Source organism: Cyanistes caeruleus, chromosome 22, assembly GCF_971803275.1.
Source record: "Cyanistes caeruleus chromosome 22, bCyaCae1.hap1.1, whole genome shotgun sequence".
NCBI lineage: Eukaryota > Metazoa > Chordata > Aves > Passeriformes > Paridae > Cyanistes > Cyanistes caeruleus.
In genome coordinates, this window is record NC_141722.1 from 2461678 (window position 1) to 2488434 (window position 26757).

A 26757-nucleotide genomic window follows, 5' to 3' on the forward strand; every position below is an offset into this window, starting at 1 on the left:
GGGCTTCTTTTGTGGACTCTGGTCCTGCTAGAAAAGAGGGTGAAGTTTATTTTGGTGCTCAGCCATTGAGGAACCTGAGCACTGAGAACTAGGGATGCTGTTATATTAGCTAGCTGTCTTCTGTAAGTGTGAATTCTATAGGGTAAGAAAAATGAAAGAGGTACGAAGAGGTTTCTGGAATTAAAGATAGATCAGGACATGGAAACAGAAGGCTGGGACTGTTTTGCCTCTAGCACAGCAGTGTTGCATCTAACCAAAACTTGTCCATGCAGTGGTTTAGTTTAGCAAACAGCTCAGATCTCCCCTGACAACAGTGTAGCACAGGTATTTATCTGCATTATTACTGCAAAATTCCCAGTAACAGTAACACAGCACATTAGCCTGCCCACTCTGCCAGTGCAGAGATGAGGCAATCTGTGTTTCTACCTGCATTTTCCTCCTGGCTCATGCCAACAAGACAGCTGGGCAGCTTAAATAAATGCCCCCTATGCTTTGAAGCAGACCTTCTGTTTAACTGCCCTGCAGCATTTAGCTGCCTCCCAGCTCCCATTGAAAATCAAAATGTGTCTGTCAGGTTTACCATCAAAGGGCCATGTCTGTGAGAGTGAGATTGGAGACACCCTTGCATTCTCTTTGCACTTGTTCTCTCCTCTTGGTATTTTGCCTCCAGATGAAAAGGTAAGATGCTCTTTCTAGCTCTTTGAGTTGTTCTGAGTGATGTCTTAATCCAGCTGGTTTGCTCTGGTTGTTAAAGAGAAAATCCTAGGAAAAAAACAAAGACCCCATGGTCTGGGGAAAAAGCAAATGACCCCATGCAGAGCTGTGCATTTCTATTTGTTCTAGTAGTTTTGAAGAAGAACTTCAAATGCTTTTTTTAATAGATTTAGCTGTCAGTCTGGTTTTCCTTTTTTCCACATAGTTGCCAATAAAATAATATTTCTAGCATTATGCCTCCAGCAAGTGAGCTTCCCAGTGCCTCCTAAATCAGTCCTCAAGGAACAGTTTATTGTCTTTTATGGCCAGTAGAAAGACCTGCTTTTTGAAAACTGCATGAAAAGAAGGCCCCTGTGCTGCCTGCCTATTTCCAGGGAATGGCTGAACTGAAAACATGTTCCCAGGCTATGAACAGCAACAGAGAGGAATCTTGGAAAGATTTGGAAGGAAGGGTTGGCTGGTGAGTACATGAGCAGGGCTTTGTCAAGTAACAGGATGAAGGCATCTCTCTCTTAACTCCAGGATGCTGGGCTCCTGTGATGGCAGAGTTTCCACTGACTCAAAATTCTCCACATCTGTCTCTCAGGCTGAAAGAAAAGGGGAAAGGAAAAGCCCAGGCTACTCCGAGGGTATCTTCTGTCAACTCCACAAAAATTGGAGTCAGAATTGGCCTCAAAGGCTGTTGCCTGCTGCCCTTCACAGGTGACAATGGCTGGTGTCATGATTTGATAGTGGTCAAACACCAGGCACCCACAAATGTTTGCTCACCCTCTTATGCTAAAGTTGGGCAGAGGAGAGGGAAAAAAAAATCACAAAGCTCATGAGTTAAGGATTAGGAGGAAAACACTCAAAGGGCGAAACAGATTCAAATTTAAAGGTGTAAGGTATAAAGGTTATTAACGGAGTCAGAGGAGGACAATGAGAAGTAAAAGCCTTCAAAACACCTTTTCCCCTCCCCAGCCCTTCTTTCCCACCGACAGCACAGGGAGACAGGGCATGGAGGTTTGGGCCAGTTCATTACTCGAGATCTTCTCGAGCAAACTCGAGTTCTGTTTGCTCAGGGAGGGGAATCTTTCCTCTGCTATGCCATGGGGTCCCTGCCACGGGCAAACAGCCTTCCCAAAACTGTTGTGGAGTGAGTCACTCGTCCTGGGGTGCAGTTCTCAAAGGATCAGCTGCTCTAGTTTGGGAGCAGAGCTCTCTCTCTCCATCTCTGGGATCAGGGGCCCTCTCTCTCCATCTCTGGGATCAGGGCCCTCTCTCCATCTCTGGGATCAGGGGCCCTCTCTCTCCATCTCTGGGATCAGGAACCCTCTCTGTCTATTCACGTCTCCCACTAGATCACAGCTTTCTCTGGCATCCACCCTCTCTGCTTTGAGCACTTTTCCCACAGGCTGTGAGTGGATCTCTGCATCCCCCGTGGACTTCATGCATGACCAGGGCACAGTTTGTTTCACCAAGCTCCTCACCATGGCCTGCAGAGGAATCTCAGCTCTGGTGCCTGAAGCGCCTCCTCCCCTTCCTTTTTCCCCACTGCCCTCGGTGCTGCCATGTTGTTTTCCCTCACACGTCCTCACTTCCTGCTCTCCTCTGAAGAAAACTGCTGCTCGTAGGTACCACTGCCAACAAGTTCCCCCAGTTGAAGAATGCTGGCAGGACCTCACATCACCAAGAAGTTGATCTGGTCTGGGTTCCGTGTCGGGAGTCGCTCCCACGTTTCTGCGGCCGGCCGGGCGGCCCAGCCGCCATGGTGCGGGCAGTGGCGGCCGCCGCGGCGCGGGCGCTGTTTGACGCCTCTCCTCGTGCAGGGAGCCGGGAGGAGAAGCCGCCGCCGGCCCTGCCCTTCTGCCCGTGGCACGGCTGCCCAGGCTCACCCCGGGCCACCCCAGGATGGCCACAGAACCTCGGCACCCCTGGGAAAACTGCACTTCTGCTGTTCTGATTTTCTTCTAAAATGTGTCATCGCAGCGGTGTTACCAACCTCTGACTGGGCCGGCAGCATGGGCATCTTCAGAGCCATCAGAGATTGGTTCTGTCAGATGTGGTGGAAGCTTCCAGCAGCTTCTCACAGAAGCCACCTCCGTGGCCCTCCCTGCTACCAAAAACCAGGCTGTGCCAAATCAACACACTGGTCAAGCAGAAAATCACCTGGAGAAGGGAGTGTGAGCCCTAAGCAGCAAAGTGACTCTCCTGGTGAACAGATGGAAATCAGGTACAGCCAAGGGCTGAAGTGCAGGAAAAACTGGGATGAGGCTGAGTGAAAAGCTGTGGCTGTAACTCTGTGACAGTATTTCTCAAATGTAAGCACAGGCCTGGTTTTCTGGCAGTCCCAGGGAACTTCGTTTTTAAGCATGTCTTCATGCTGTGCAGAGGGAAGGACAGTCTGGAAAAGCTGCACTAGAAATGCTGCAAATACCTTTCCCCATTTTGTGGGGAAGGACAGGGAAGAATGACTAAATAACTTAATTAGAGAATGCTCTGACCTGTGCAACATCCCAAAGCCATGTCTTGTAACACAAACACGAGGATGAAAGAGGATCCTCAAAAATACGACAGTGAAGCAGAATAAATGAGAACAGTCTTCAGCCATTGTGCTGGTGGACTGAATGAAACTTGGTCCCAATGTCCTTGGGACTTAAATTGCCCTCGCAGTGACAGCCTTGCCTGTCCTGTGCAGGATCAAGGAGGGAAAGTGGGACAAGCTAAAGAAACCTCAGTCTGCCTCTCTGCCCCTTGGTCCTTAGACCAGCAGCCCCTGCTCTGCTGAGACCCTTTTTATTTCCCTGCTATGCCATGAGGTACCAGCACAAAATCTCCCGTGTATTTTCTTTCTTTGACCAATTTCATCCACCCTGAAACAAGCATGTGTGGAAGTCTCTGTCTTGAGCTACTCAGGGCTGTTGCTGGTCCTGTGAGGCCACCATCTGCCCCCAGCTCTGTTCTTTTTGACATCTTCATTGCAAGGAAACCAGCTGTGAGGAGGGGCCAGTGCCCCTGGCCCAGGATGCCAACCTGGCAGCAGACAGCCCTGGCTGGGCAGCTGGTGTGGTGCCAAGCTTAGGAGCTGTGGGCAGGAGCCAGCCCCCCCAGCCCCTCAGATGGTGGGCTGTGAATAGGAGGGTAGGGGGGCTAGTGAGGAATCAAAGGGAAGTGTCCTACTGATTGATGGCCTCATTTGCACATGAAACTGGGACCTCTCAGCCCTGCAGGCCCTGCAGATGTGTCTCAGCTGCTGTAACCAGGGCTGGGAGAAGATAAGCAAAGAGGGAATAACTTGCTTCCAGCTCAGAACACCATAATGGTTTTCATCTAAGTGTCCTAGGACTGAATCTTCATGGCCTTTACATTTCCTAAGTGTTGGTTGTTATTTTTTTGTTTTTCTTTTTCAATTGCAGGTGAGACAGAGCACCCATGGTTATGGAAACTTCTTCCACCTTCTCCTCTTTCCTTTTCCTGTGCGTGCTGCTTCTTTCTGACATCAGTCTTGCAGTCTCCCTGAACCCTGGCACAAAGCTCAAAAATGCCCCAGAGAACAACAACCACCTTCAAAACCAAGAGTTGTGGCTGCAGCAGCCCAGAACTGGGCGCCATCACAGGCAAGGCTCGGCCAAGAAGGAGAGGGTCCATGCCATGCCTTCAAGAGGGCAGCTGGCTGGGGAAGAGACCCTCAAGATGGGCAGTGGAGCTTCAGCTGTGGAAGAGCTGGTGGCAGAGGGCCAGCCAGCAGCCCTGAAACAGAATAAGGATGTGTTCCTGGGGTTTGAATTGTTGTATCCTGAGAGAGAAAACCAGTCCCCGGGCTCTGAGAAAGGAAAGAAGCAGAACCGAGAGCAGCGTCGACACAGCCGCAGGGACAGGCTCAAACACCACCGAGGTAATTGAGCTCCAAGGGAAGCTGGGGCTGTTGTGTCACTGGAAATGAGCATCTCTTGTGTGAGGGCAAGAAGACGCAGCTGTGGTGGAGCCACATGGGTGTGTGGAGGGTGTGGAGTGTGTGCCTGCTCTGGGGAGAAATCTGCCAAACAAAAGAGGCACGAGAAAAAAGGGGAACTGCAGTACCAGAAAATTTTAGTGCTGGCTGCAATTTTGTGAAAATGACCTGGTTTGTCTTACAGGGGGAACTCTGAGAGTCCTTAAGACTTGAGGGGCTGTTTTAGGGTGGCCTGCTTTGTTGTTTTTTTTTTTTCCTTTTTAGTAAACGGCCCAATTTAGGAACAAGTATGTCCAAGCCATGCTCAGTCTCTCCATAACTTCAGAAAATGATGAGAATCAGAAAAAACACAACCCCCACCTTTTGCTTTGAAGACCAGTTTCTTCTCACCAGAGCTTCTGTACTTCTATGTTTATGCTGAACAACAACAACAACAAAAAAAAAATTCAGATTTTGCATATGTGAAATTGCACTGATAACTTTAAAATGTTGCTTGGTTTTGATTTGGGCTGCTTTCCTTTGCAGGTCAAGTTGTGGGTGTGTGTCTCTGTGGTATGAGCTCAGTGTGGTAAACCTTGAGTTCTGTTAAAGGGAGGCAATCTGTGTCAATCTACACTATGTAACAAGCTGGGTGTCACGTCCTTGAGTTCCATCTATCACTCCTTCCTGCCTCAGTAAGAAGAGCTCTATTGTTTTTTCAGGGGACCGACTAAACAGCTTGTGTTAGTAATATAGAAGAGTATGCAACAAAGCTGGTTTGAAGAAATATCTGCAGACTAAAAACAGGGCTTATTTTTTGAGGTTAACTTAAGGTCTATATTTAAATTAATACTTATGAAGAAGAGGGATGTATCTGTGAAGATAATTTCAAGTTAGGTAAGTCCTGATTTGAGCTAAATTGAAATAACTCACTACTAAAATCAAATAAGAACGCATTCACAGGTATTTGCAACAGCTTAATCCAATGCTTTAAAAATGGTTAAACAGGTACATTTTTTTACTCTAGAGACCAGAAAAAGACATGTTTTGCTCCTTAAACAAGGCATAGACATATCTTCAGGAAGGTGTGATTATGTATGTCTTAAGCATGCAAAAACCAAACTGCATATATTCTGGACCTGATTTATCACTGTAATAGCTCATTACTCTGTTTTACAGTGGTCTAAGCAGTGGCTCAGGGTCATGGAGCAGTGGTCAGTGACTGGATGAAACATGAATTCCTTTGACTCAAATCTGTCACATGGAGAAAAGGGGTGAGAAAGGTAATGCCACTGTACCTGTTGTCCTCTGCAGGGAAGAATCCTGATGCTGGGCCAAGCTCCCTGTACAAGAGACCCAAAAGCTTTGAAGAACAGTTTCAAAATCTTCAGGCAGAGGAAGCTACAAGACTGACTCCCACCATGCTCCTCACTGCTGCACTGGACACAGCTGTTTCCACAGAAGAGCCTCCTGTTCTTCCAGCCACTTCACCACGGTCACAGGTAAAGAGACAGCTGGCAACTGTTCTGTACCTCCAAGCTTTGCCTCTCCCTCCACTATCCAACTTCACTGAGTTTCAAGGACCAGAGAGACAGTAAGAGCCCTTGGCTGAAGAGCCAGCATGTCCTAATGCTCATTGCTCACCTTTTGTTCTCACACAGAAGAAGAGGAAACTTCTTTCTTGGCTTCAGCCTCAACAAGGGACAGCTCTTCACTTTTGAAAACCAGATGCCAGGAATCGCCAGTGGATAAGACAGGAGGGGAGGGGGGATCATAAAACCTTTTTAAAGTGTAAAAGCACCATGAAAATTTCCAAAGACTTCAATGTCTCTACAGAAGTGTAATTCATTGTCTGTCTGGCTTTTTTTGTGGTTTGCAGGCCCGTCACAGGCAAGATGGGGATGTAATGCCCACCTTGGATATGGCACTCTTTGACTGGACCGATTATGAGGATCTCAAACCAGAAATGTGGCCATCTGCTAAAAAGAAAGGTGCTAAACCTCCCTGTCCTCTTTCCCAAAAGTCATCCTGTAAGGCTTGTCTACGGTTAGTATTCATAGATATGCTGAAGGACATGAGATCATAGTGATGGGGAAAGAGAGAAGCAGCATAATGCCAATTGAGTTTCATGCTCAGCTTCAGAATGTTTCTCATTTTGGATGCATATTTGGAGGGCAGAGGAAAAATGATAAATGGAGAGTTGAGAAGTAAGGAGGAGATTAGACTATGAAGATTTAGACTTCAAACTTGAAATTTGAGGCTGTTTTTACCCTGGACCAATATATTCTCCAAAATGAAAACACTAGTGTGAAATTTTCTATCAGCACCTTTTTTTCTTTTTTTTTTTTCCCACAGAAAAACGCCGCAGTAAGAGCCCCAACAGTGGAAATGAAACCATGACAACTGAAGGAGAGCCATGTGATCACCACCTTGACTGCCTCCCAGGTCAGGATCGGTTTGGCAAAGTCATTTCTCCAAACATGAGATATTTGAAATCTAGCCCAGGTTTTAAGACATGCATCCTGATTTCTACTACTGATAAGAAGTGGTATGCAGGGGAAGGGCAGAGGGTCTCTAGGCATGTTGTGGGATGATGTCTGCATGATGGAGCTGTCATGGGTGTCAGTAGCCCTACAGGTGAGGGGATACCTGAGCTGTGCTGACCCCTGGTCCTCTGTTGCAGGCTCTTGCTGTGACTTGCGTGAACACCTCTGCAAACCACACAATCGAGGCCTTAACAACAAGTGTTATGATGACTGTATGTGCACTGAAGGTAAGGCCAGCTCTTTGCTCCCTGTCTTGGTTTAAAGGACAGGTGTCTGCCAAGGAAGGCGGGGACCTCCCTTGGAATGGAAAATATGAACCACTTCCCTCTGAATTATTATAACTGAAATGACGGGGCTTTCAGGCAAAGCTAAGGGCAAGGACTAGCAGTTGTTCCCGAGTGTGTGTGTGTGCCCCAGACGAGCAGGGAGCAGCAGCACAGCCCCAGCCCCGGCCGGCTCGGGCGCGTCCCCTGGCGCAGTTCCGGGCACGGCCGGCAGGGGCGCTGCTGGCTCCGGGCCGGGCGGGCCGGGGATTCCCCCGCGCCTGCAGGGGGCGCTGTGGCGGGGCCGCCTCTCCACACGGCAATGGCGGCGGGCCTGCGACGGGAAGGGATGGGAGAGAGGCTCTGCTTCTTCACAAACCCTCGGCAGCCGAGCACGGTGCCCCTCTGCGTGGCAAAATGGGCTGCAGCAGGAGCCTCAGAGCGGCAGGCTGGAATGGCAGAGACCCCCCCAGGGTGGTAAATCGAATTGTAGCACTAAGCCCCAAGCAGTGGCAGAAGCAGAAGCAGAAGCAGGGGAGGGTCCTGGTGGACAGTGGGTGTTGGGCTAAAGTGTAGCAAAATGTCCAAAGCAGTGACAAGAAACTGCAGGGTCTGGATGGGGGATCACTCCTTGGCACAGATCACTGGTGAGGAGTGTTTGGCCAGGGTCCTGGCACAGCACACACCGGCTCTGGGCTCCCGAGTGGCAGAGGAGCAAGCCCTGGTCACAGTGCTGAAGGGGAAAAAAAAAAGAAGAAGAGGGAAAAAAAAGGAAAAGGTAAAAACCACAGGGCAGCAGGATCTCAGGTCAGGCCCACCATACCGTGTGGCTGCCTCGCCAATCCCCCGCTGGAAGGAAGTGCAGTCCCTTGTCCACAAGCCCCACAGCATCCCGGGCTGGCCATCACCCATCACGATATTCCTGCAGCCAGGGTAGGCAGTGACTATTCTGGACACGAAACAAAACCAAAAATGGTTATGGGATATAAAGCATCCCCAAGACACTCCCCAGCTTTTTGCATTGACTTGGAATAGTGGTTTGTATGTAAAAGCAGGAGCCAAGCTCTCCTGCTCTTAGCCTTTCTCTGCCACTGGCTCACAGTGTTAGTGTTGAGTCTTCTAGATATCTTGTTTTCAGTCTAGAAAGCAAAGATCCTGATGCCTAACACAAGAAGCCACAATATATTAACATTTTAGTGGTGCTTTCAAGTATCATAGACTATGAAAACACTGGTTTTTGAGACCTTGTACCTAATATGACTTTCCCAAGTTAATTTCAATTGAGCTTGTAGCAATTTTGTAGATGTGGGAAGGACTCAGGCTTTTGTTTCTTAAAACTATTTCTGAAGAATCCACAGCAACCCTTACTAGGCAGGTGCATTACAAAAGTGTAAAAAGGCACTCTTCTAGTCTAAACATGTTCAGGATCAGCTCCAGGCACTGTGTCTTGCCTGCCAGAACAAAACTTTGCCAAGTTTTGTGACCTGCATTAGCTACCCAGTGATTTGTCCAGGCTGTTTGCCTACTTTTTACCCAGTTAAATGGGTAGCTTTCCTGGAGCTGCAATGTTAAATGATAGGCTTCACCTTGGGCGTGTTGTGTAACACCACAAGGTCCTAATCAGAGATGCCCTTGTGATAGACTATCCTGAAACGTGTTTCTGCAATCCCTAATGAGGCTGCCCCAGGCCCTGCTTTATCCTTAAGCTAGTTACAAGTTGATGGTAAATGTGCATCTTGTGTAGCATAAGAAAGATCCTCAGAGATGGGAGATCCAGGTAAGATAGACAAGAGGCTTAGATAGGAGCAGAGCTCTGATCTTGCATGCTCTCTTAGGAGGCCAGTTTGCCCTGGGGTGACTGGTAATGAGGGGCACAAACCCAACTTTTTAAGGTAGCTGGTCTCAGTGTAGTCCAGAGTCATAACTCCAAAAGACTGCTCTGTGACATCATCTGGGTCTCCAGTGTACAACCAAGGACAGTTTTGAGCTGTCTTATGACAAAACCTTATGACAAAACCTCTGCTGCCTGCTCTGGAAGTTGAAAGAGCTGCAGTTTCTAGAATGATCAAATTAGATCCTGCCAACCCCAATGATGAGATCCTGCACTACTGAAAAGCAGAGTTTTCATGAGAATTATTTACCCATAGGCTGTACCCTGTCTGGCCCAAGTAGTTATGCATTCTGGTGTAACATAGACAAGAAATACCATAAAATCAACCTCTTGGGGCCAGAAACCAAGTAGTTACCATGACCAGAGGCTCCCATTGCCTTCCACTGCCATGGCAGAGTATGTACTTATGGTTTTTACAAATAAAATGCCTTTTTCCCCTTCATACTCACCCATGCTATATTAGCTAGCTTTCTTCAGACTCTGCATATTGAGCATCTAAAACAGAGAAATTAAAGGAGATGAGCAATGGGTTTTGGATCAGACCTCCCAGTAATAACACTTCAAAGATTCTTCCCTTCTCTCTTGAAGCTTCAGGGAAATAAATAGCAAGGGGAGGTCCCTAGTCATTGCTGCTGCACATTAAGTCTATAGTAATTTCCCAATGGAGAGATTGCTTAGACAGTAATGGGAAGTAATAGGGGGAAACCAAGCAGGGCTTCCATAAAATCACTGGAAACAATTGGAATAATTCATTGGTATTTCAAGAAGCCAGTGAAACCTGCCTGAACAATGCATCCCAAACCAGAACAGTGAGCCAAACAGAATGCCAGTGCCCAGAGTGCAATATGCCTTGTCTGTGTGAGGCATTTCTCTGCCACCCTGTTTGACACAGCACTGGGATTGTTCCCAGTGCAGCAGTCTGAGGCAGAGAGATGGTGTTACTGTTGTGGTGAGCCCTGGTCTCTCCTCACTTCTGCATGTCTTTTCCATAGGGCTACGCTGTTATGCCAAATTCCACCGGAACCGAAGAGTGACCCGGAGGAAAGGGCGCTGTGTGGAGCCTGAATCTGCCAATGGAGAGCAGGGATCTTTCATTAATGTTTAGGAGGATGGGACTCCTGCCTCTATGGTCAGGAGCTGGGGTCAAACTGTTTATACCTAGCAATGGGAATTAGAGGGAAAAGTTGAGCAAATGATGGAAGCTGCAGGCTCTGAACATGCCAGGTCCCAGCTAGACTGAAACTCATGTTCATTATAAATAGAATGGCATGAACCTTTTCCATAGCAGGACTGCACTCCCCCTCCCTTCCCTCAGCACATTCCTGCCATTGAACTGAGTCCTCCTCTCCTAGTAAGTAAGCTATGATCATGACTCCCATTCTGATGGTCCTGGCAGGAAAAGGCTCTGCAGTTTCATCTCCTCCTCTCAAGAGAGGCAAGATGTGGAAGATCCTTCAGGGCAAAGGGGATATGAGCTTAAGCTTTGCCCCTTAATTATTGCTTGAGAATAAAGGTAGATAGATCCTCCTTAAGGACTGGGAAGTTCCTAGAAGAGAGGAAATTTGTAGCAGGTGGAAACAGATGGGAAATGGATCAGTGGGAAGCTGCCTGCTGAGGTGAGAGAGGACCCTCTGGCAGACCTCTTGCTCTCTCCCTTTTTCACTGCTCCAGACATATTCCCCAACTGTTACACACTTCCACTTCCTACCTGTCATCTTTGGGACCATCCAATCCCACTCCATCCTTCCTTCCTTTTCTGCTTACAGAGAACCACCTGGTTTCTGCAAGGATGTGGCAAGACATCCCAGCCTGTAGCTTTCACTCATTTAGCTATCCTGCCAGGTCTGTTATTTTTAATGATTATTTTTAGGAGCTTTCTGGGGAAGTGATAGTTTTCCTAGTGAGCCAAAAATAAAGTTTTTGATAACAAGAGATAGGGACAGGCTGTTCCATTGTAGTAAAACCTGTGACATGTTGCATGTGTGTTTCTGTGATATGTAAATAAAGATATAATGGATATCCTTTGTGAAACTCTTCTGCTTTTTGACTGCACCCAAGGATGTGGAGGAGCCAGAAAAGCCTATGAGGAAGTTGGTCAGCAGGTAACATTGATGACTTGAGGTAATCACACAGAACAATTGTGCCACTGGTAGAAAAATTTCTCTGCCCAAAGTTGCCTGTATTCTCAATCAAATTTCAGGTAGCTGTTTCTCCCTAGTGTAGCCACACAGATGTTTAAAACTTCTTTATATTAGTACTTAATTACTGATATATTGGAACAACAAAGGCTACCTGTGTTAACCTGGAGAGGTGGTAGCTGGTGAAGATGTTCTTTGCTACTGGTAACACCCCAATGCCCTGACTCCTGCAGGGAGGAAGCTATGAAGCTTTTTATATCCAAGAGCCTGGAGATGTATAGCACTTTCTTTAGGAGCAGAAATATTAATTGTGGTGCTGTGGGCAGAATCCTCTTTACACAGCTTCCCCAAACCCCCTGTGTTCCATCTAGTTAGTCAAACCTCCAATTTGCAATCCTGTTTACGCTGTGGTGCCACTTTGCATTGTGTATTCACTCAAAGACTGTGAACGTTACACTTTACATCTCTAATATAATGAGTGCCCAGTCATGGCCACAGAGAGATACTGTGAATAGAATGTCACTTCTGACCTGTGCACACCTGCTGAAGGAGGAATTTGTACAGGAGCTCTTAGGCAAAACCTACCACAGGGTGGGATGTAGATGTTTAGGTTTCTGTTTACAGCGTGACAGCCTTAGCACAAAAGACAGAAGTAAAGAAAGGTGGTTTGCCTTCAGCTCCATTCCACAGCAGCAAGGATTCAATTTGTTAACCCAGGGGAGGCAATGCAGCCCCTCCTTCAGTCCAGATGCAGAATAGTGGGTGGTGCTGCCAGTGCCATTGTCAGTGAAAGCATAAAAGGGAAAAAGACTCCTAATTGATCGCATTCAATTGCACAGCTCTCAGCCTCTGGTCTATGTGACACTGATGAGAACCACATGCACAGGCACTATCAAAACCAGGTTTGATATCACACTGCTTTTTAGTGTAGGAGCCAAGATATGGGGAGAAGAGTGCAACAGCAAGTGAGCAGGAAATTTTGCAGGTGTCTTCATCCTTGGTGATGCAGGTATTCCTTGCCTCTTACTCTACATATGGGGTCCTTGTAGGATCATGGACAGTGTTTAAGGCAAGACTGTGTTGCAAATTGTGAAATACAAGCAAGTCTGAATTTAGTCAGAGCTTTTAGACTCTAAAAGGAGACTTACTCCTTCAGTTCTTGCTTTTTCAGCCTTCAGTCTGCTATTAACTCTGAATATAAAGATTATTCTTAATTGGTGGGATTAGTTAAGGTCAGAGAAAATTCAGTTAACTATTATCAGACAAGTCAGGGATTACTGGATTGATTGCTCACATTGGAGTTTCAGAAAGACAGCCTGTGACCAAGTGTCATTCCTGACAAGTCAAGCTGTGGTGTTGCAGAGGTGGAGCAGGAAGGGTGAGCAGTGCTACAGGCACATGCTGCATAGCCACAGCAGCATGAAAAGAAGCAGCCTGAATTATGGATCAGCCAGATCAACTACTGACTTCACAATTGCAGTGCAAAGGAAAGCTGTTGAATAAATAACAAAGTGCAGAGGTGTGGAATGCAAGAGCAGCCTGTGATATAAAACCCCAGGGCAACATTTGTGTAAGTCCAACCCACTTGTGAGCACAGCAAAGCTTTTTAGTGCCACTCTGTGCTGTCTCAAAGGCATGACAGCAGCTGCAGAGCATCACCATCATGGGTTACTTTTAGCAGCTTTCCCCTTCCTTCCCAGTATCTTATAGTCATGGTGCCATCAGTGACAGTTTTGCCTTTGGGGGCATTAGGTCTGAACAAGAGAGAGATACAAATGTCAAGCAAGACCTGATTTATATGTTCTTCTCAACTGATTGTTTAAGTAACTCAAATTAAGAATTCACACAAGCTCAGTTTCTCTGCTGCCCCCAGAGAATTTAAGTCAGAGCCCTTGCAAGATTGTCTATTGTCTTGAAAGACTTTGGACCAGGCCCAAACCAGCCATAGCCCGGCTCTGTGCAATAATTTCTAAAGTTAATCACATAGCATGCATGCAAGAAAGGTGAGTGACAAAATCCCACCCAAAGTCCTGTTCTAAAGCTACTGCTGATAGTAGCCTCTGAGAGTCCAAGGGTTATACATCACTTTAAACTGCTTCTCCAAGGGTGAGAATCATTAAACATGGAAAAGAGAGAACAGCATGCTGATTTGACATAATCATTTCAGTAGCTGCCTGCTCTGCAAGTGCTGTTGAATCTCAGGGATGTTGCTGGTAGTTGCCAAAATTATGACTGCAAGAAAGGCAAGGAGTGGAAGCACAAATTAAAACACTTGGGAATCATTCTGTCTCGGGTCTGTAATAGTCTGCATTCATTTTCGTGCGGAGGTGTTTTATTGAAACCCTCTCTCTTCCCTCCCTCCCCCAGTAATTACCCTGTTGTAAATCCACAGTGTGTGAAAGTGCTTCAATTTGAAACCCATGCTGTACCAAATTGTTCACATCCATGACAGTCATTCTCTGCTACATGAAGCCTGGAAAAAACATCGCTTTCATATTTTTTATCAGAAAAAAAACCCGAGGGCTGTTGTTTTCTTGGAATGTTCTGAGTGAGCATATGTGCTCCATAAAACCACTTCTGGTATGTCAGTTCATTTTCTAGAGTGTCAGTGAATCTTGAAGAGTGGTCTCTTAATGATATCTCAAAGCTTTAGTTAGATTTTAGAAAATTAGAGGAGCAGGTTGTTGCTGCTGAGATCAGGACTTCCAAGTGCATTTGTCAAGACACCACATTAATGTGACCCTCTCCACTCCCCAAATCACCTTGCCATAGTCTGTTTTGCAGTGCAATTGCAGGAGGAGGTTTTCCACCAGCATTGCAAGATGCCTTCAGTTTCCCCTCCAGTCCAGATAATGATTCTGTTTGCTGATTTCCCACTGAGATTTAAAAGGGAGTTTGTAGAGTCAGGCAACTCTCTATATGCCCTTCCTCACTACTGATTCAGAAAGGCTCTGTGGCTAATATATGTATTTGTGCTGAGCTGGTGCCTTCATTGCTCTCAACTCCATAGCCAGGGGCAAAACTCAGAGATACCAGTGTCAGCTGCAGCCTCTAGTTATCTTCAGACTAAACCCCTAGGGAGGGGAAGAAGGGCAGAACTATGAGGGGTGAGCTTGTCTCCACCTCCATGGGCCAGATAAGGACAGCAGGAGCAATTGTATTAACTCCTTCACCTCCCTGTGGAATTGCTATCACCTTATCCACCAAGGGTACAGTGTCCTGAAAATGAAAAGGAAAACATTTCTGCCTTGTTAGCCTCACTTTTATTTTATCAGAATGGGATCCAGCTGTGTATTAGGCTTTTACTCAGTCTGCACAAGACAAACTGATAGATTTTTTGAAACAAGAGATTTTGCATAAAGCAGCTAATTGTTGGGTATTGGTTGCAGTGAACTGAACTCACCTGGAGCAGTCTTCTAGTCACAAAAATCTCTGTATCCAGTCTTCTGCGTCATCTGCTTCTCCCTGCAGGTCTTCTTTAACTTGCTGCTTATCTTCCTTGCCATGTTGTGTTGCTTTATCAAACCTGGGGAAAGGAAGAGAGTGGGTTACACAGAGAGGCAATTTACAAGGTACAAGCAGCACAAAGTAGAAATAAAAAACAAGCAATCCCCAGATCACACAGGTGTGAGAGACATAAATGCATAATGTTGGTTATAGCTCTCATTGTTTTCATATCCATGAGATCATTAAGATATTTCTATGTCCCTTGAGTCCATGATATGCAAGCCCAGGATATAATAAGCAGGGATGAATTAACTACACAATACATTGATGAACAAAATGAAGTAAAGAGCTTTTATTGTACAAGGAGAAATGCTTTGCATTAGACAGTGGACACATCAATTCAAATTATGGCTCATGCTGCATAAATGATAATGAGACTGTCTCAGGCTGAGTGAGAATGCTGAAAGGAGCAAAGACGCCCACGTGCTGCTGCATCCAAACAGTGCTTATCGTTCAGCTGGGACAGTGGAATTTGTCTTCATAACAAACAGTTCTCCTTTAATAAATACCTGTCTTGGCAGAAGGGCATCCTAGTGCACTTCACACTGAGCCAGAAAAATGACTATTCAGTCTGTCTTTCCCACCATCCCAAGTATGATATAATTTTGTCATTTACATTAAAATCCAGTCATTCCTTGACATTACTGGAACCACTAACATTGATCTCATTTGATTCCACTACTTTTGTAGACAGAGGCAGGACTTCTCTGCAAGACACAATAATGGAACTGAAGTCACAGCTCATGCGTCATGTGGCAATAGATGAGTTATATTTCAATCTTTCCTTTGAAAGTGACACATTCAGAGATTCCTGAGGGGACTTTCACAGCCTTTTTGGGTTTTTTATTGTTGTTCTGAGCTATGCAGCCAGTCAGTTTTATCCTGATGCTTTCTAGCATTTTCTAGGTAATTTCATTTTGGCACGTAATGCTTTGCCTTGGGAAATCTTGAAGTGTGCTGCATACAAGCAGTCAGTAACACTCAGGACATGGTCAAGGACAGGCTGGATAGCACTACATTTGTGGCTTGTTTGAGAATGTCTGTCAGGAGATTCAGCACTGCACAATTCTCACTGTTGAACTGGAAATGAGACTGAAGAATGACTCATGCATTTCCACATCCAACTTCTGCAATGAACATCTGACCCAGCTAATTTCTTAGAGGCCCCATCTTTTTTGTAAGAAGGAATAATGACAAGAAAGGAGCTGACCTAGTAAGACATTGCAGTCTTACACTGCAGACAGCACACATTAGGCAAGGATGGGAGGGTTTGAGAAGTGTCATCCTGACCTCTGGGCTCTGTTATTTTGTTTGTCAGACTTGGGGAGAAGGCTGCTGGCATGAACTGGACAGGAAATGGTAAGTTATAGCTGAACTGTGTGGGGTTGAAGTGGTCACTTACCAACTTCTCTAGCTCTAAAATGAAACCAGCTTTCCTTCAGAACAAGAAATTAAAAACTTGTTATTTGTACCAGGTTTTTAGGCAAAGGTTTCAGTCATCTAGTTCTAGGGAAAAATCCAGGGCCAAAGGAAGCAGCTAAGTACCTGCCAGCCATCCTAATCACCTGGCTCAACCCGTAAGACTGACCTTAACTTGACTTAGCTGTTGGGTGACATGGCTGAGCACAATCAGCATCTTAAAATAACATTTTTATTGGTGTATATCAACAGTTTCTTTGTCACTCCTCACTCTCTGGTCACAGATATATGCACAAAAACTCTCTTCCTGCAGAAAGCTCATAAGTCCTTCACAAGCAGCAGCTTTCCTGGACACTGATTACAATCAAAGTATAATGTCCAATCTTGTCTCACTACACAGCATGTGCAAGCAGCAGGAGGAGTTTGGCTGGGTGTTAGCAGCCAACAAACTGATCCGTGCGTATTTTTAACTTAGTGGCGGCTTTGGAAACAAAATCACAGAATTGTTAGGTTGGAAGGGGCCTCCCTCTGGAGATCATCTAGTCCAGCTCCCTGCAGCCAAGGCAGGGTCACCTGGAGCAGGTGACACAGGAACGTGTCTCCAGAGAGACTCCATGCCCTTCTCGGGCAGCCTGTCCCAGTGCTCCGCCACCCTCAACGTAAAGCTCTTTCTCATGTTGAGCTGGAAGTTGTGTTGTTTTATTTTATGCCCATTGTCCTGTGACTGGGTGCCACTGGGAAGAGTCTGGCACCATCCTCGTGGCACCGGCCTTGGAGGCATTACGGAGATCAGAAGCACAGCAGGCAGGCAGAGCAGCCGGACCCCGCCGGACACCCCCAGCCGCCACGGGCTCCCAGCCCCTCACGGAACCGAGCCAAGGCCCCGGCGCGTCCAGAACCGCCGGCACCGCCCGCCGTGGCCGGGCGCGGGCAGGGCGGGCCCGGGGGCGGTGTCCCGGCTCCTCCGCCCCTCGCCGGCCCCGAGCCCGGCCCTGCCCCGCGGAGCGGCCCCGCCGGCGGTCCCGGGGCTGCTGCGATGGAGCTGCCGGCCGTCAGCCTCAAGGTAGGGGCTTCCCCTGGCCCCGGGGCTCGGGAGCGGGGCCAGGGCAGCGGGAGGGCGGCTGGGGCTGAGCCGCGGGCGCTGGGATCGGCCCTCCCTGTATCCCTCCTCTCCTCTCGCATGTCCTCCAGCCCTGTGCCTGCTCCGCATCCTGGCTGAGGCCCTGCTCGGAGCTGCGGAGCCCTCTGAGGAGGGAAAACTGAAGTTCCTGCTTTTTTTTTCTTTTTCTTGGGCAAAGGCTGTAGAAGTTCTGAACGCCATGAAGCCGAGTCGGGGGAGGTTTAAGTTGGATATCAGGAAAACGTTTTTCCCAGAGGGTGATCAGGCACTGAACAGGCTCCCCAGGGCAGTGGTCACAGCACCAAGCCTGAGTTCAAGGAGTATTTGGGCAACGCTCTCAAGCACAGGGTGGAATTCTTGAAGTGTCTTGTGCAGGGCCAGGAGTTGGTGATCCTGATGGATCCCTTCCAACTCAGTGTATTCTATGATTCATGGTTAAACCCACCAGGTGATGACTCCACAATTTGCTCGCTCTTCAGGGATGTTGCTAAAGTGACCAAGGACTGGGCAGAGACAACAGCTGGCTATTAACTAGTGTCCATGGAGGTTTCCAGCTCAGCTGACCAGAGCTCAGCCAAGATAAACACTGCACGAGATCCTCAGGAGACAAAGTTTTTGCTTGTCAGGCAAAGTATCTTAGAAAAATAAGCCCACTTACTTGGGGGTTATCATCTGATGGATAACTGCAATTGCTTCTCCTCTGGGGAGGGCAGGCTCCACTTGAGGGCACTTTGGAAATTTCAGTGAATATCTGATAACCAGAGAAAGGAGATATAAGAGACTTAACCTTACATTTTTCACTTCTGGAAGAAGCACTTCCTTGCTGACAAGCCATGTGGATGTTAAAATCACGCTGTTTGCTTTTGAGGCTGATGTTTGATTCTGATGTCTTCTGTGCTATCAGACACGTGACATTTTCCTCTATTATTTTTTTGTCTTTTACATTTTCAGAGCCCTGAGATTTCTGAGTGTGTGTGCGTGTCCTTCCCCAGCTTCACTACTTTGTGATTTCATTTAATACAGCATGGTTCAGATGCTTTCTTTGGTTAAAGCTTTGCCCAGAGAGTGAAAGCATCACGGATCACATCAGAGTTTTTTTTTGCTGTGAGCAGTGGCCTTGGACCAGGCTGCCTATGGGCTGGATGTGAGAATAGTATTATCTCAGCTACCATTATTAATTCAGCTTTGTACAGGACAGCTTTCATGTGGCTGTATTAAATAAAAGATGGGTATTCATATAATGATGAATACCACTCTTACTAGTTCACCGAGAAAAGCAACTTCCCTTGTTAGAGGCAAGTAAGCAAATGGATTTTTCAAGGCCCAGCATGTGGATTATATTACATTCTGGAAACTAGCTGATACTTTGCTCTGACAAGTTTGGACTATTGTGTGATTCCCAGGGCACTAGGAATATTAAAAGATCTTGCCTTCTGCTTTGTTTTTTAACTTGATTTGATTATTTTTTCTCCATGCTAAAACAACAGTGAAAACAAGGGACATTTAATTAAAAAGTTTGCCAACGCGGAATGGGAATGGGAAATGGAGATAGGGGAGCTGAGAAACAGATTTTTCAATGAATGAGTCACAAAGACAACAAAACTAAAATGTTGCCTTTCTTCTCATGTTTCAGACAACCATTCCCCAATCTCTTACTAGATAAGCGTGTGTTTGTCCTGAGTGAACTGTTTTCAGCATTAAGAAATTCCTTGTCACGTCTGCCAGTTCTGCTCTGAGCTGCAAAGGCAGGAATAGGCAGTTAATAGTTGTACCTACACTTCATACCCAAGTTAGGGCCTGATTCCCTGCAAAATACCACAAAGGTGGGGAAGATTCTTACTCAGAAGGGGCCTGGAAATAACACACACTGCTACTATTCATTGGCATGATCTGCTTACTGGTTCTGTGAGATTATAAAGATGAGCCCGTGATAGAAGTAGTTCCAAGAAAGCTGCATGACTGAGCTGTGTTTGTGCCAGAATGTAGCAGTATCTTAGCCTCAGGGTCTCTCTTTAAGCTGCTTGAAGAGCTATAAAATTAATGTAGCAGGCTTTGCCCTGGAGTGGGTGGGGAATGTTCTCATGGAACAGGATCTACTGGCTTGGTTCTGACAGCCATGCTCAGCAAAACATGGGGGAAGCAGCAGAGCCATACTTCTACCATGACAGCTTGACACCTATGATTATTGAAATAATCATGCAGAGCTTTGAAATATAATGTTTGACTTTGATCAAGCCTAGGCAATGCTCTATAATCCGTGTGCCTGGAAACACACATTTTGTGCTTAGGCAATTTTAAATGCTAAGTCACAGAATCAAGGAATAATAGAGATGTCTGTATGTCATGTGATTAAACCTCCTGCTCAAATCAGGGCAAACTGCAAAGTTAGATCAAATAGCTCAACTCAGAAAAATCAGCTGAGTTTTAATAGAAGAGCAGAGCCATGACAGCCCCATTGGATAGCCTGTCCCACTGCTTAAGCATCTCATTATTATCATTCTGTTATAATAATGAGGAGCATCCTCACAGGTGGCCACTCAGATTCATATTTTGATTTTCTGTGGTTTTAGGTGAATGTCACTCATAGAGTAGGTGAGCTCACTCTAAAATAAAAAAAATACAAAAAAAGTAAGTAAAATAGAAATTTAGATACAACAAGAAAATAATTGTAATTTGGAACTGTTTCATTTTTAACTCAAAATTCAACCTTGTGCTAAGTTCTGTGCTGAAGCATGTTTAAAGGAGTTCCTATTCCAAAGAGTTTCCCATCTAATGAGACCCTGGCAGACCTAGGCTCTTTTTATGCTTGGCAATTAGTTCCATCACATGCTGGGATTTGCAAAGGAGGTAGGAATTCTCCTTAGCTCTCCCCAGTTTCCAATGGGATGCTTTTAATTACATGGCCATCCTTTTTCCCAGAAGAGATGGGGACAAAGGACCTACCTTTCTTATTTTCTGCTCTCACCACTAGTTCAAGTCTTAGGAATTAATGAAGAAATGTATGTCTGTCTTAGCAACAGTCTTAAATCCTTGGACAGATGGAAAAAATTTAAATTCTTCTGCTGTCTTATCAGGAGACTGCCTGCAAATTAACTAATCTCATATAGTAACTGTAGTTTTTCATTAACACTATATTTTCTTTGTTAAAGCATACTAACACCACCAGTCAATTCCACAGTGCACTGAAGTGCTGTCAGGTAAATGGGACTAATAACTAAAAAGGGAATATCTTGGTTTTATTTCAGCAGTCACTCATAGTATCAGCCTGGCTTTATGCTGATGACTAAACATACTTCATAATTTAGTAGCTGCAGTATTGATCTAGACAGCTTTAAATAAAAACCCACCCTGCCTAATTATGTTAACTGGTGAGCCTTGAGGGGTCTTGTGGGTATGTAACATGCAATTAAATACTACCTAATTAAGAATTTTCCTGATGTTGTAATAGTCTCTTGAGGAAATAGTATTTGCACGTCTCCATTCTTATCCAGGAGCATCTTGTATTTTACTGATTAGCAGTTTTTCCATTGTGTCTGTGGTACAATTTGGGAGAAGGGGAAGCGTGAGGGGTCGTGAAGCATTTTGTAAGCTTTCATGATCAATTAAAAAAAATAATTAATAAAAACTTGTCTAATGAGTGATGGAAGTTGGAAGCAAGGTCTAGTGAGTGCTCAGCAGCTGATGGGGCACTGCAGTGAAGGAAGAGCTGGAAGTCATTTGCATTGTGGTGTCCTGGCAGAGCAGTGTGAGCCGCAGTCAGTGGCCACCCCTGGGCTCTCCTGACTCTGCTTCACCTATGCCACAGCTCCACTCTCTTCTCCTACAACTTAAAAAGTTTTGTTTTAAGTTAGAACATGGAGAGATAAGTCAAAGAATCTAGCAGGGTGTCAGTAGATATTAATTTCTTCTTTGTGTCTTAATGTTCCTGTCTGCATACAGCTTTCCTGTGCCCACTGAGAAACTTAGGCTTTTGCTACGTACTCAGTTCCCAATTTTCTTTTCTTTCCTTTGGGAGAGAGTGTGCTTCAGAGGGGTTTTGGTAATGGGGGTTTGCTTTTTTTAGTACCAAGGCCAGCAGAAATGCCAAGCTGAAGCCTTTCTCACAGCTAGGAAAAAATGAAAGCATGCCTGTATCCCATGGATCCTCTGATGTGTCCAGGCTTCAGCCTTTCTTTAGTGAGGCTGATTATAGAGCTTGTCTTCCATATTTTTGTTTTCAAAACTTTTTAGAGAGCAAATATGAGGGATCTCCCTTTGTTGGAGTGACCAGCAGGCTATAGATGTAGAAGAAGCCTGGAGTGACAAATTGTTGTTCCCATTTGCTCTCTGAATAAACATGTAGGGTGTTTCCTTGGTTACAAAAATGGCAAGTGGTGGTGGTGAAGAGAATCCTTGTATCATTTATTACAGTATGATCCTTTCCTCTTGAATTTGTCCCATTAAGCACAAGGGCCAGGATCATTGAAGACACATGCAGAGTACAGAATTTGTGACAGCATTGTCTTACTGCTCCTCAGGGCACTGTTGGACCTGGTGGCTTCACTGGGAGTGAAAAGAGCTGTGTGCTCTGGCAGGATCAGTTCCCAGAGTTCTGGAAGAAGCCTTCAGGTCTGTTAATACTGCAGTGAGGTTGGACCACTGCTCTGAACAGACTGGAAAGAAGTATTTGCTGAGGACTGGAATGAAATTGTGGGAGCTGCAGGCATGGCTGTCCATGGGCTTTTTGGTAATGGGATGCCAGATTGGTCATGTATAAACTGTGCTAGCACAGCATGAATCAGATTGCCTGGCTTTCTGTGCAAACTTGTCTGGAGTTCCAAAATTAATAACCCATTTAGAAAAGGCTAAGTGGTCCCTGAATCAGCTGTGGACAGAGATGACAAGAAGAATGAATGATTACAGTGTAGCACCACAGGAAATACTCAGCAGCAGATGTGGAGAAAAATAGCTTTGTCTACACTGTCCCAGTTGCTTTACCATCTTTCTGCAGTGGTTCATGGGTCCAGGCTACTCTTCCACCCATCCCTTGGGAACAAGAACGTGCTGTTTCACATTGATCCTCCCAGAGTTCTCCCAACATGCTGACCTGTCTTCCTGTTTTGTTTTTTTTTCCATAGGCTATCATTCTGGTACATTGGCTGCTCACAGTGTGGTGAGTGATTAGTGTCTGGCCTGGGGGAGAAGAGGGTATTACTTCAAACTAAGAATGGGGTGTTCCCTGGGAATCAGCGCTCCCTGTTCGTGCCTGTGTGCAGGAAGATCCTAAATATAAGAGTGAGGTGTTTGTATGGGAACAGGGACAAAACCAAACTGTTGCAGGATTATTGTGAATGTGAGCTGGTTTTTTTGTCTCATTTGGTAGGGGATGCATGAATTACATGTTGCCAATCTCCTATGCCTGGGGGAATTTCAGTGTCCTTGCAGTTGGGATCTGGGCCATTGTGCAGCGAGATTCCCTTGATGCCATAACGATGGTGAGTGTATTGGTCTCCCCCAGGCTGCTCAGGAAGAGGGTGGAGGGCAGAGGCTTTGAGCTAGTGATGATTTTCATCTGTTCCCAATAAAGCAGTTCCCTGTTTGGGTGGGTTTGTTGTTTTTTTTTAAGAGAGCATATAAATCTATGAGCTCTGTAAACCATGGTGAGAAGCACTCACTGCCAATCATTTTTCTACTCAGAGAATAAACATACTAGATTCTTCCTTTTTTTATCTGCTGTTGTGACTTGTAATGCCAGATGAGGACTCAAAGTGTTTAATATGCTTGAATTGGAGGGGCTTTGTAAAACCCTTTTCTGAACATTGAATAGATTGGCAAACAAAAAGAAACAATTCTAGAATATATTATGAGAAAACATCTGACAGGAAAAGGCACAAAATACAAGATCATTCATCTAGGAGTATCTGTCTGCCTGAGGCAGTACCAAGAGTGCTGTGTGATACTGGGGTGAAGGATGATTGTGCAACATAGATCTCACAGGAAACAGATGCTGGCTGTTACTGTCAGTGGTTAAACCCTTGTTCTGTTCATGTCCCATTCTCTGTCCTTGTTTCTAGTTCTTGACCGGCCTGCTGCTCACAGTCCTCACAGACATCATTCACATCTCTATCTTCTACCCTTCACACGACTTCCTCAGTGATGCGAAGCGTTTCAGTATAGGCATGGCCATCTTCAGTCTCCTCCTCAAACCTGTGTCCTGCTACTTGGTGTATCGAATGTATCGCGAGCGTGGAGGAGAGTACACCTTTAACATAGGTAGGACATTTTTTCTGCTTCCATGTCAGTGTGGGCCAGCTCCTCAGGACTGCCTTGCACTCTGGGCCCTTCAGCTTGAGCTCTGGATTCTGCCCTCCTTTCCAGGCAGACAGGGTGCTTGCTCTGTATTGCTCATGTGTGTTCTCCCATGTTGTCATTCTGGTGTGTCTTTGGCTTTATGTTTATGTTCTTCCTCTCTCTCCTTGCAGACCTGAGGTTTTTGAAGCCATTTTTCCCACAATGGTGTTGAGCAGCTTTTCCTTCTTCCTCCTTCTGCATTTGTGTGTGTTTGTTGGAGTCTTTTGGGTGTCCATTCTTTGTCAACCCTTTCTTTTCCTTCTGCAAGAAAGTAGAGGCAGTATTTCCTCTGGCTGGATTATGACCAAGAGGGAAATAAAGCTGGATTTCTAACTCCAAGCTTTCTGTGTGCCTCAAATGTCCTATTTATCTTGATTGCTTTGGACTTTGTTCCTCACATGGAATATGGGACTAATGTTTACCTGATGGAAGTTAGCTTGGAGACATTTAATTTTTCCCCTGGTATTTGATAGTGATAATGTGGAAGATTTGCAGAGAGGATGTGTTCTGTCTAGATGTTCTGGGTCTTGGTCAGCTTTGCCAAGCATTCCTGGTACTAGTGCATGCCTGGGCAGCTGCCAGGGATTGATTGTTTGCCAGGGATTGTTTGAATTCATGCTGGCAAAACCTGCAGCTTGTCACAGTTCTATTTGTTATCCTAAGAACACTGTGCAGGACAAAAGATGGTGTACCTGCATTAGTGTCTGGAAGCTGTCTCTTACTCTGCTTTGGTGGCAGCAAAGATCACACTCCTGTGAAAAGAGGTGGAAACCTGCAGAGGAGGAGAAGCCATGGAAGGAAATGATGGCTTAGGGCACTGTGTGCTATTTGCACCTCTCTGCTAGTGGAGTGTGGATATCCTCTCTGCCAGCTACTTGTGAAAATCCAGATGGATAGGTTTTGGAGGAGAGGAGGCATGTGAATCACATGCAGTGCCTTTTTTGTGTCAGTTTTTACTAGCTGCTCACTGTGCTTCTCATTGGGGTTCAACCTGTGTATCCCATAGAAAGTCTAGGTATCATTGAGGAGTTTATCTCATTGCTTGGAATTTGGCAGCACTTCTTTTCAACCACACTATCCCAAACTGAGTCTCCTCTCAGGCACAGGTGGGAATTCAGATACTTTGTAGTTTCACATCCCCTCCTGAATTGCCTTTCTTACAAGATTTTCTGTACTGTGTTGCTGAATGTGCTTGACAAATTTCCTTTCATTCTCCTGCTATCTGGCATTTTCTTTTGAACCCAGCAGTGTTGAAATTTTCCTGGCCTTTTCTGTCTTGTTTTCCTTCTACATGAAGTCCCTCTTTGTTGCTTGGGAGCATCTTTGCTGCTTAGAACAAATCCCTCATAGTCTGGTGGCTATCTGTGATTCAGATTGCTTTCTCCCCATGGCAAATGCCTGGCCCATAGATAAAGAGTTATCCATGCACATTCTCTGCCTCCTCTTTCCCTGCTCATGCCCTGGAGAGTAACATGATTTTGCACAGATAAATTGTTGATAGTGCAGTTAGGAGTACTGTTTGATTCAAATTTGGTGCCACACTTGAGGCATAGCTGCATTGTTGGGAAGAGTGGTTTGTGGATGTAGCATGCCTTTATATCTATGCTGTCAGCTAGCTGCAGTTCCTGCAGCTTCTGGCTCTGTCTGTTCATTTTTCCATGAGCTCTCACACATTTTATCTTGATGAAATACACTGTTGCAGAAACCCGTTGAGCTGCTATGTGGGTCTTGCTTTGCACACAGCCATGTGGCTACTAAGAGAGCATTTCTCAAGGAAAGAATAGCCTTGTTGGAAGGGTGACTTTTCTTACCTCCTGCCTGTTCAGTGAGGATCACAGACCACAGGTGCTGGGACCTGGTAAAATGTGTGCTCCTGAGCTGTTGTTTTCTTCTACAGCATTCAGTTCTTGTGCTCTGACCCAAGATTGTTCTCTTCCTTCTCCATTCAGGTGTCACCAGTGCAGACCAGGACCGCAGCACCTACGAGCCCATCGATCAGCCAGATGTTCCTCCACAGTGGCCTTCCCCAGGCAAGGCAGCCCAGCCGCCGTACTGAGGCACCCTGCAGCCCAGCACAGACACTGCCCTCACCCAGCCCAGCCTCCTGCTCTTCCTGTGGAGCAGCACCTGCTACTGGGCAAACAGGACATCTGATATTTCTTTTGCCTACCTAACGGTTAGGCAGATGGGTTCTGCAGTAAGTCCAGAAGATTTTGGAGGTGTCGTGTTAAGCACAGTGACTCACTGTAATCCCAGTATTCTCCTTTCCTCCCTCCCCCTAAATCCCTTCTCTGTATGTGACTGGATGCACCTTCTGCAGTCCTCCAGTCTTTCCTTGTGCTTCCTCTTCATTTTAAGAGAACCACTCAAAGTACTCCTGGACAAGCAATCTTTAAAAGGCTTATGGATTTCCCTAAAACAATACAGTGTAGCCTGATTTTATGCAGATATATTTCCAGGTAACATGTGGGAGTTCCCAAGAGCTGTTTTTGATGGCATTATTTAACTTCTTGTGCTCCTGGTAGCTGGAATTGGGTTTTATTAAGTGATGCTTTTACACAAGTTGAATGTCCTTCAGGATACTTTAAATGACTGTTGAATGTAGATTATAGACCCTTTGTGCCTTGAAATATCCTTTTGCCTTCAGCTGCTTGTTTTAACAGAACTTGAAATGTTACATTTTTCTAAGAAAACTATAAAATGAACACAGTTTTTCTGTGTTAGAAAAAGTTACACTGGTCACTTTTGTCTCATTTGAAAATGTAGCTTTTCCTGAGGGTTTGGGACTATAGCCAGGGAGGGTCATTATGGGGGAAGGTCTACAGGGCCCCTATGGCTTTTATTCTAAGCTTTACTCTGAGAAGTAGAAGACACTGCTTATAATTGTGTGGGTGGGAAGATGGGCTAGTAAAATGGGAA

The 26757-nt window shown here is 45.8% G+C and overlaps 2 protein-coding genes and 1 long non-coding RNA gene across 5 annotated transcripts in view; 2 read left to right on the forward strand and 1 right to left on the reverse strand.

Moving 5' to 3' along the window:
- Positions 1–11343, forward strand: part of DRAXIN (dorsal inhibitory axon guidance protein) — a 15731-nt gene extending 4388 nt beyond the window's left edge. For 2 of the 3 annotated variants that reach the window (XM_086860291.1, XM_086860289.1), the window contains exons 2-7: positions 4110–4588; positions 5939–6126; positions 6504–6615; positions 6980–7069; positions 7308–7397; positions 10317–11343. In XM_086860291.1, the coding sequence (XP_086716417.1) occupies positions 4126–4588; positions 5939–6126; positions 6504–6615; positions 6980–7069; positions 7308–7397; positions 10317–10429 (1056 nt within the window). In that variant the 5' untranslated portion in view covers positions 4110–4125 and the 3' untranslated portion in view covers positions 10430–11343. Of the gene's footprint in view, positions 1–1966; positions 2927–4109; positions 4589–5938; positions 6127–6503; positions 6616–6979; positions 7070–7307; positions 7398–10316 lie in introns of those variants that run through there. The other variant, XM_086860290.1, reaches the window with a different exon arrangement.
- On the reverse strand, positions 6938–18259 carry LOC111943319 (uncharacterized). Its single transcript, XR_015278674.1, has 4 exons — positions 18167–18259; positions 14866–14988; positions 9774–9819; positions 6938–8382 (listed from the first exon to the last, which is right to left on the reverse strand). It is a non-coding gene; the product is annotated as an uncharacterized LOC111943319 (long non-coding RNA).
- AGTRAP (angiotensin II receptor associated protein) lies at positions 17337–26567 on the forward strand. The gene is made up of 5 exons (XM_086860303.1): positions 17337–17451; positions 22626–22660; positions 22871–22982; positions 23562–23760; positions 25788–26567. Exons 1-5 carry the CDS (start codon positions 17425–17427, stop codon positions 25892–25894), a joined length of 480 nt encoding a protein of 159 aa, XP_086716429.1. The 5' UTR covers positions 17337–17424; the 3' UTR covers positions 25895–26567.
- The last annotated feature ends 190 nt before the right edge of the window (positions 26568–26757 follow it).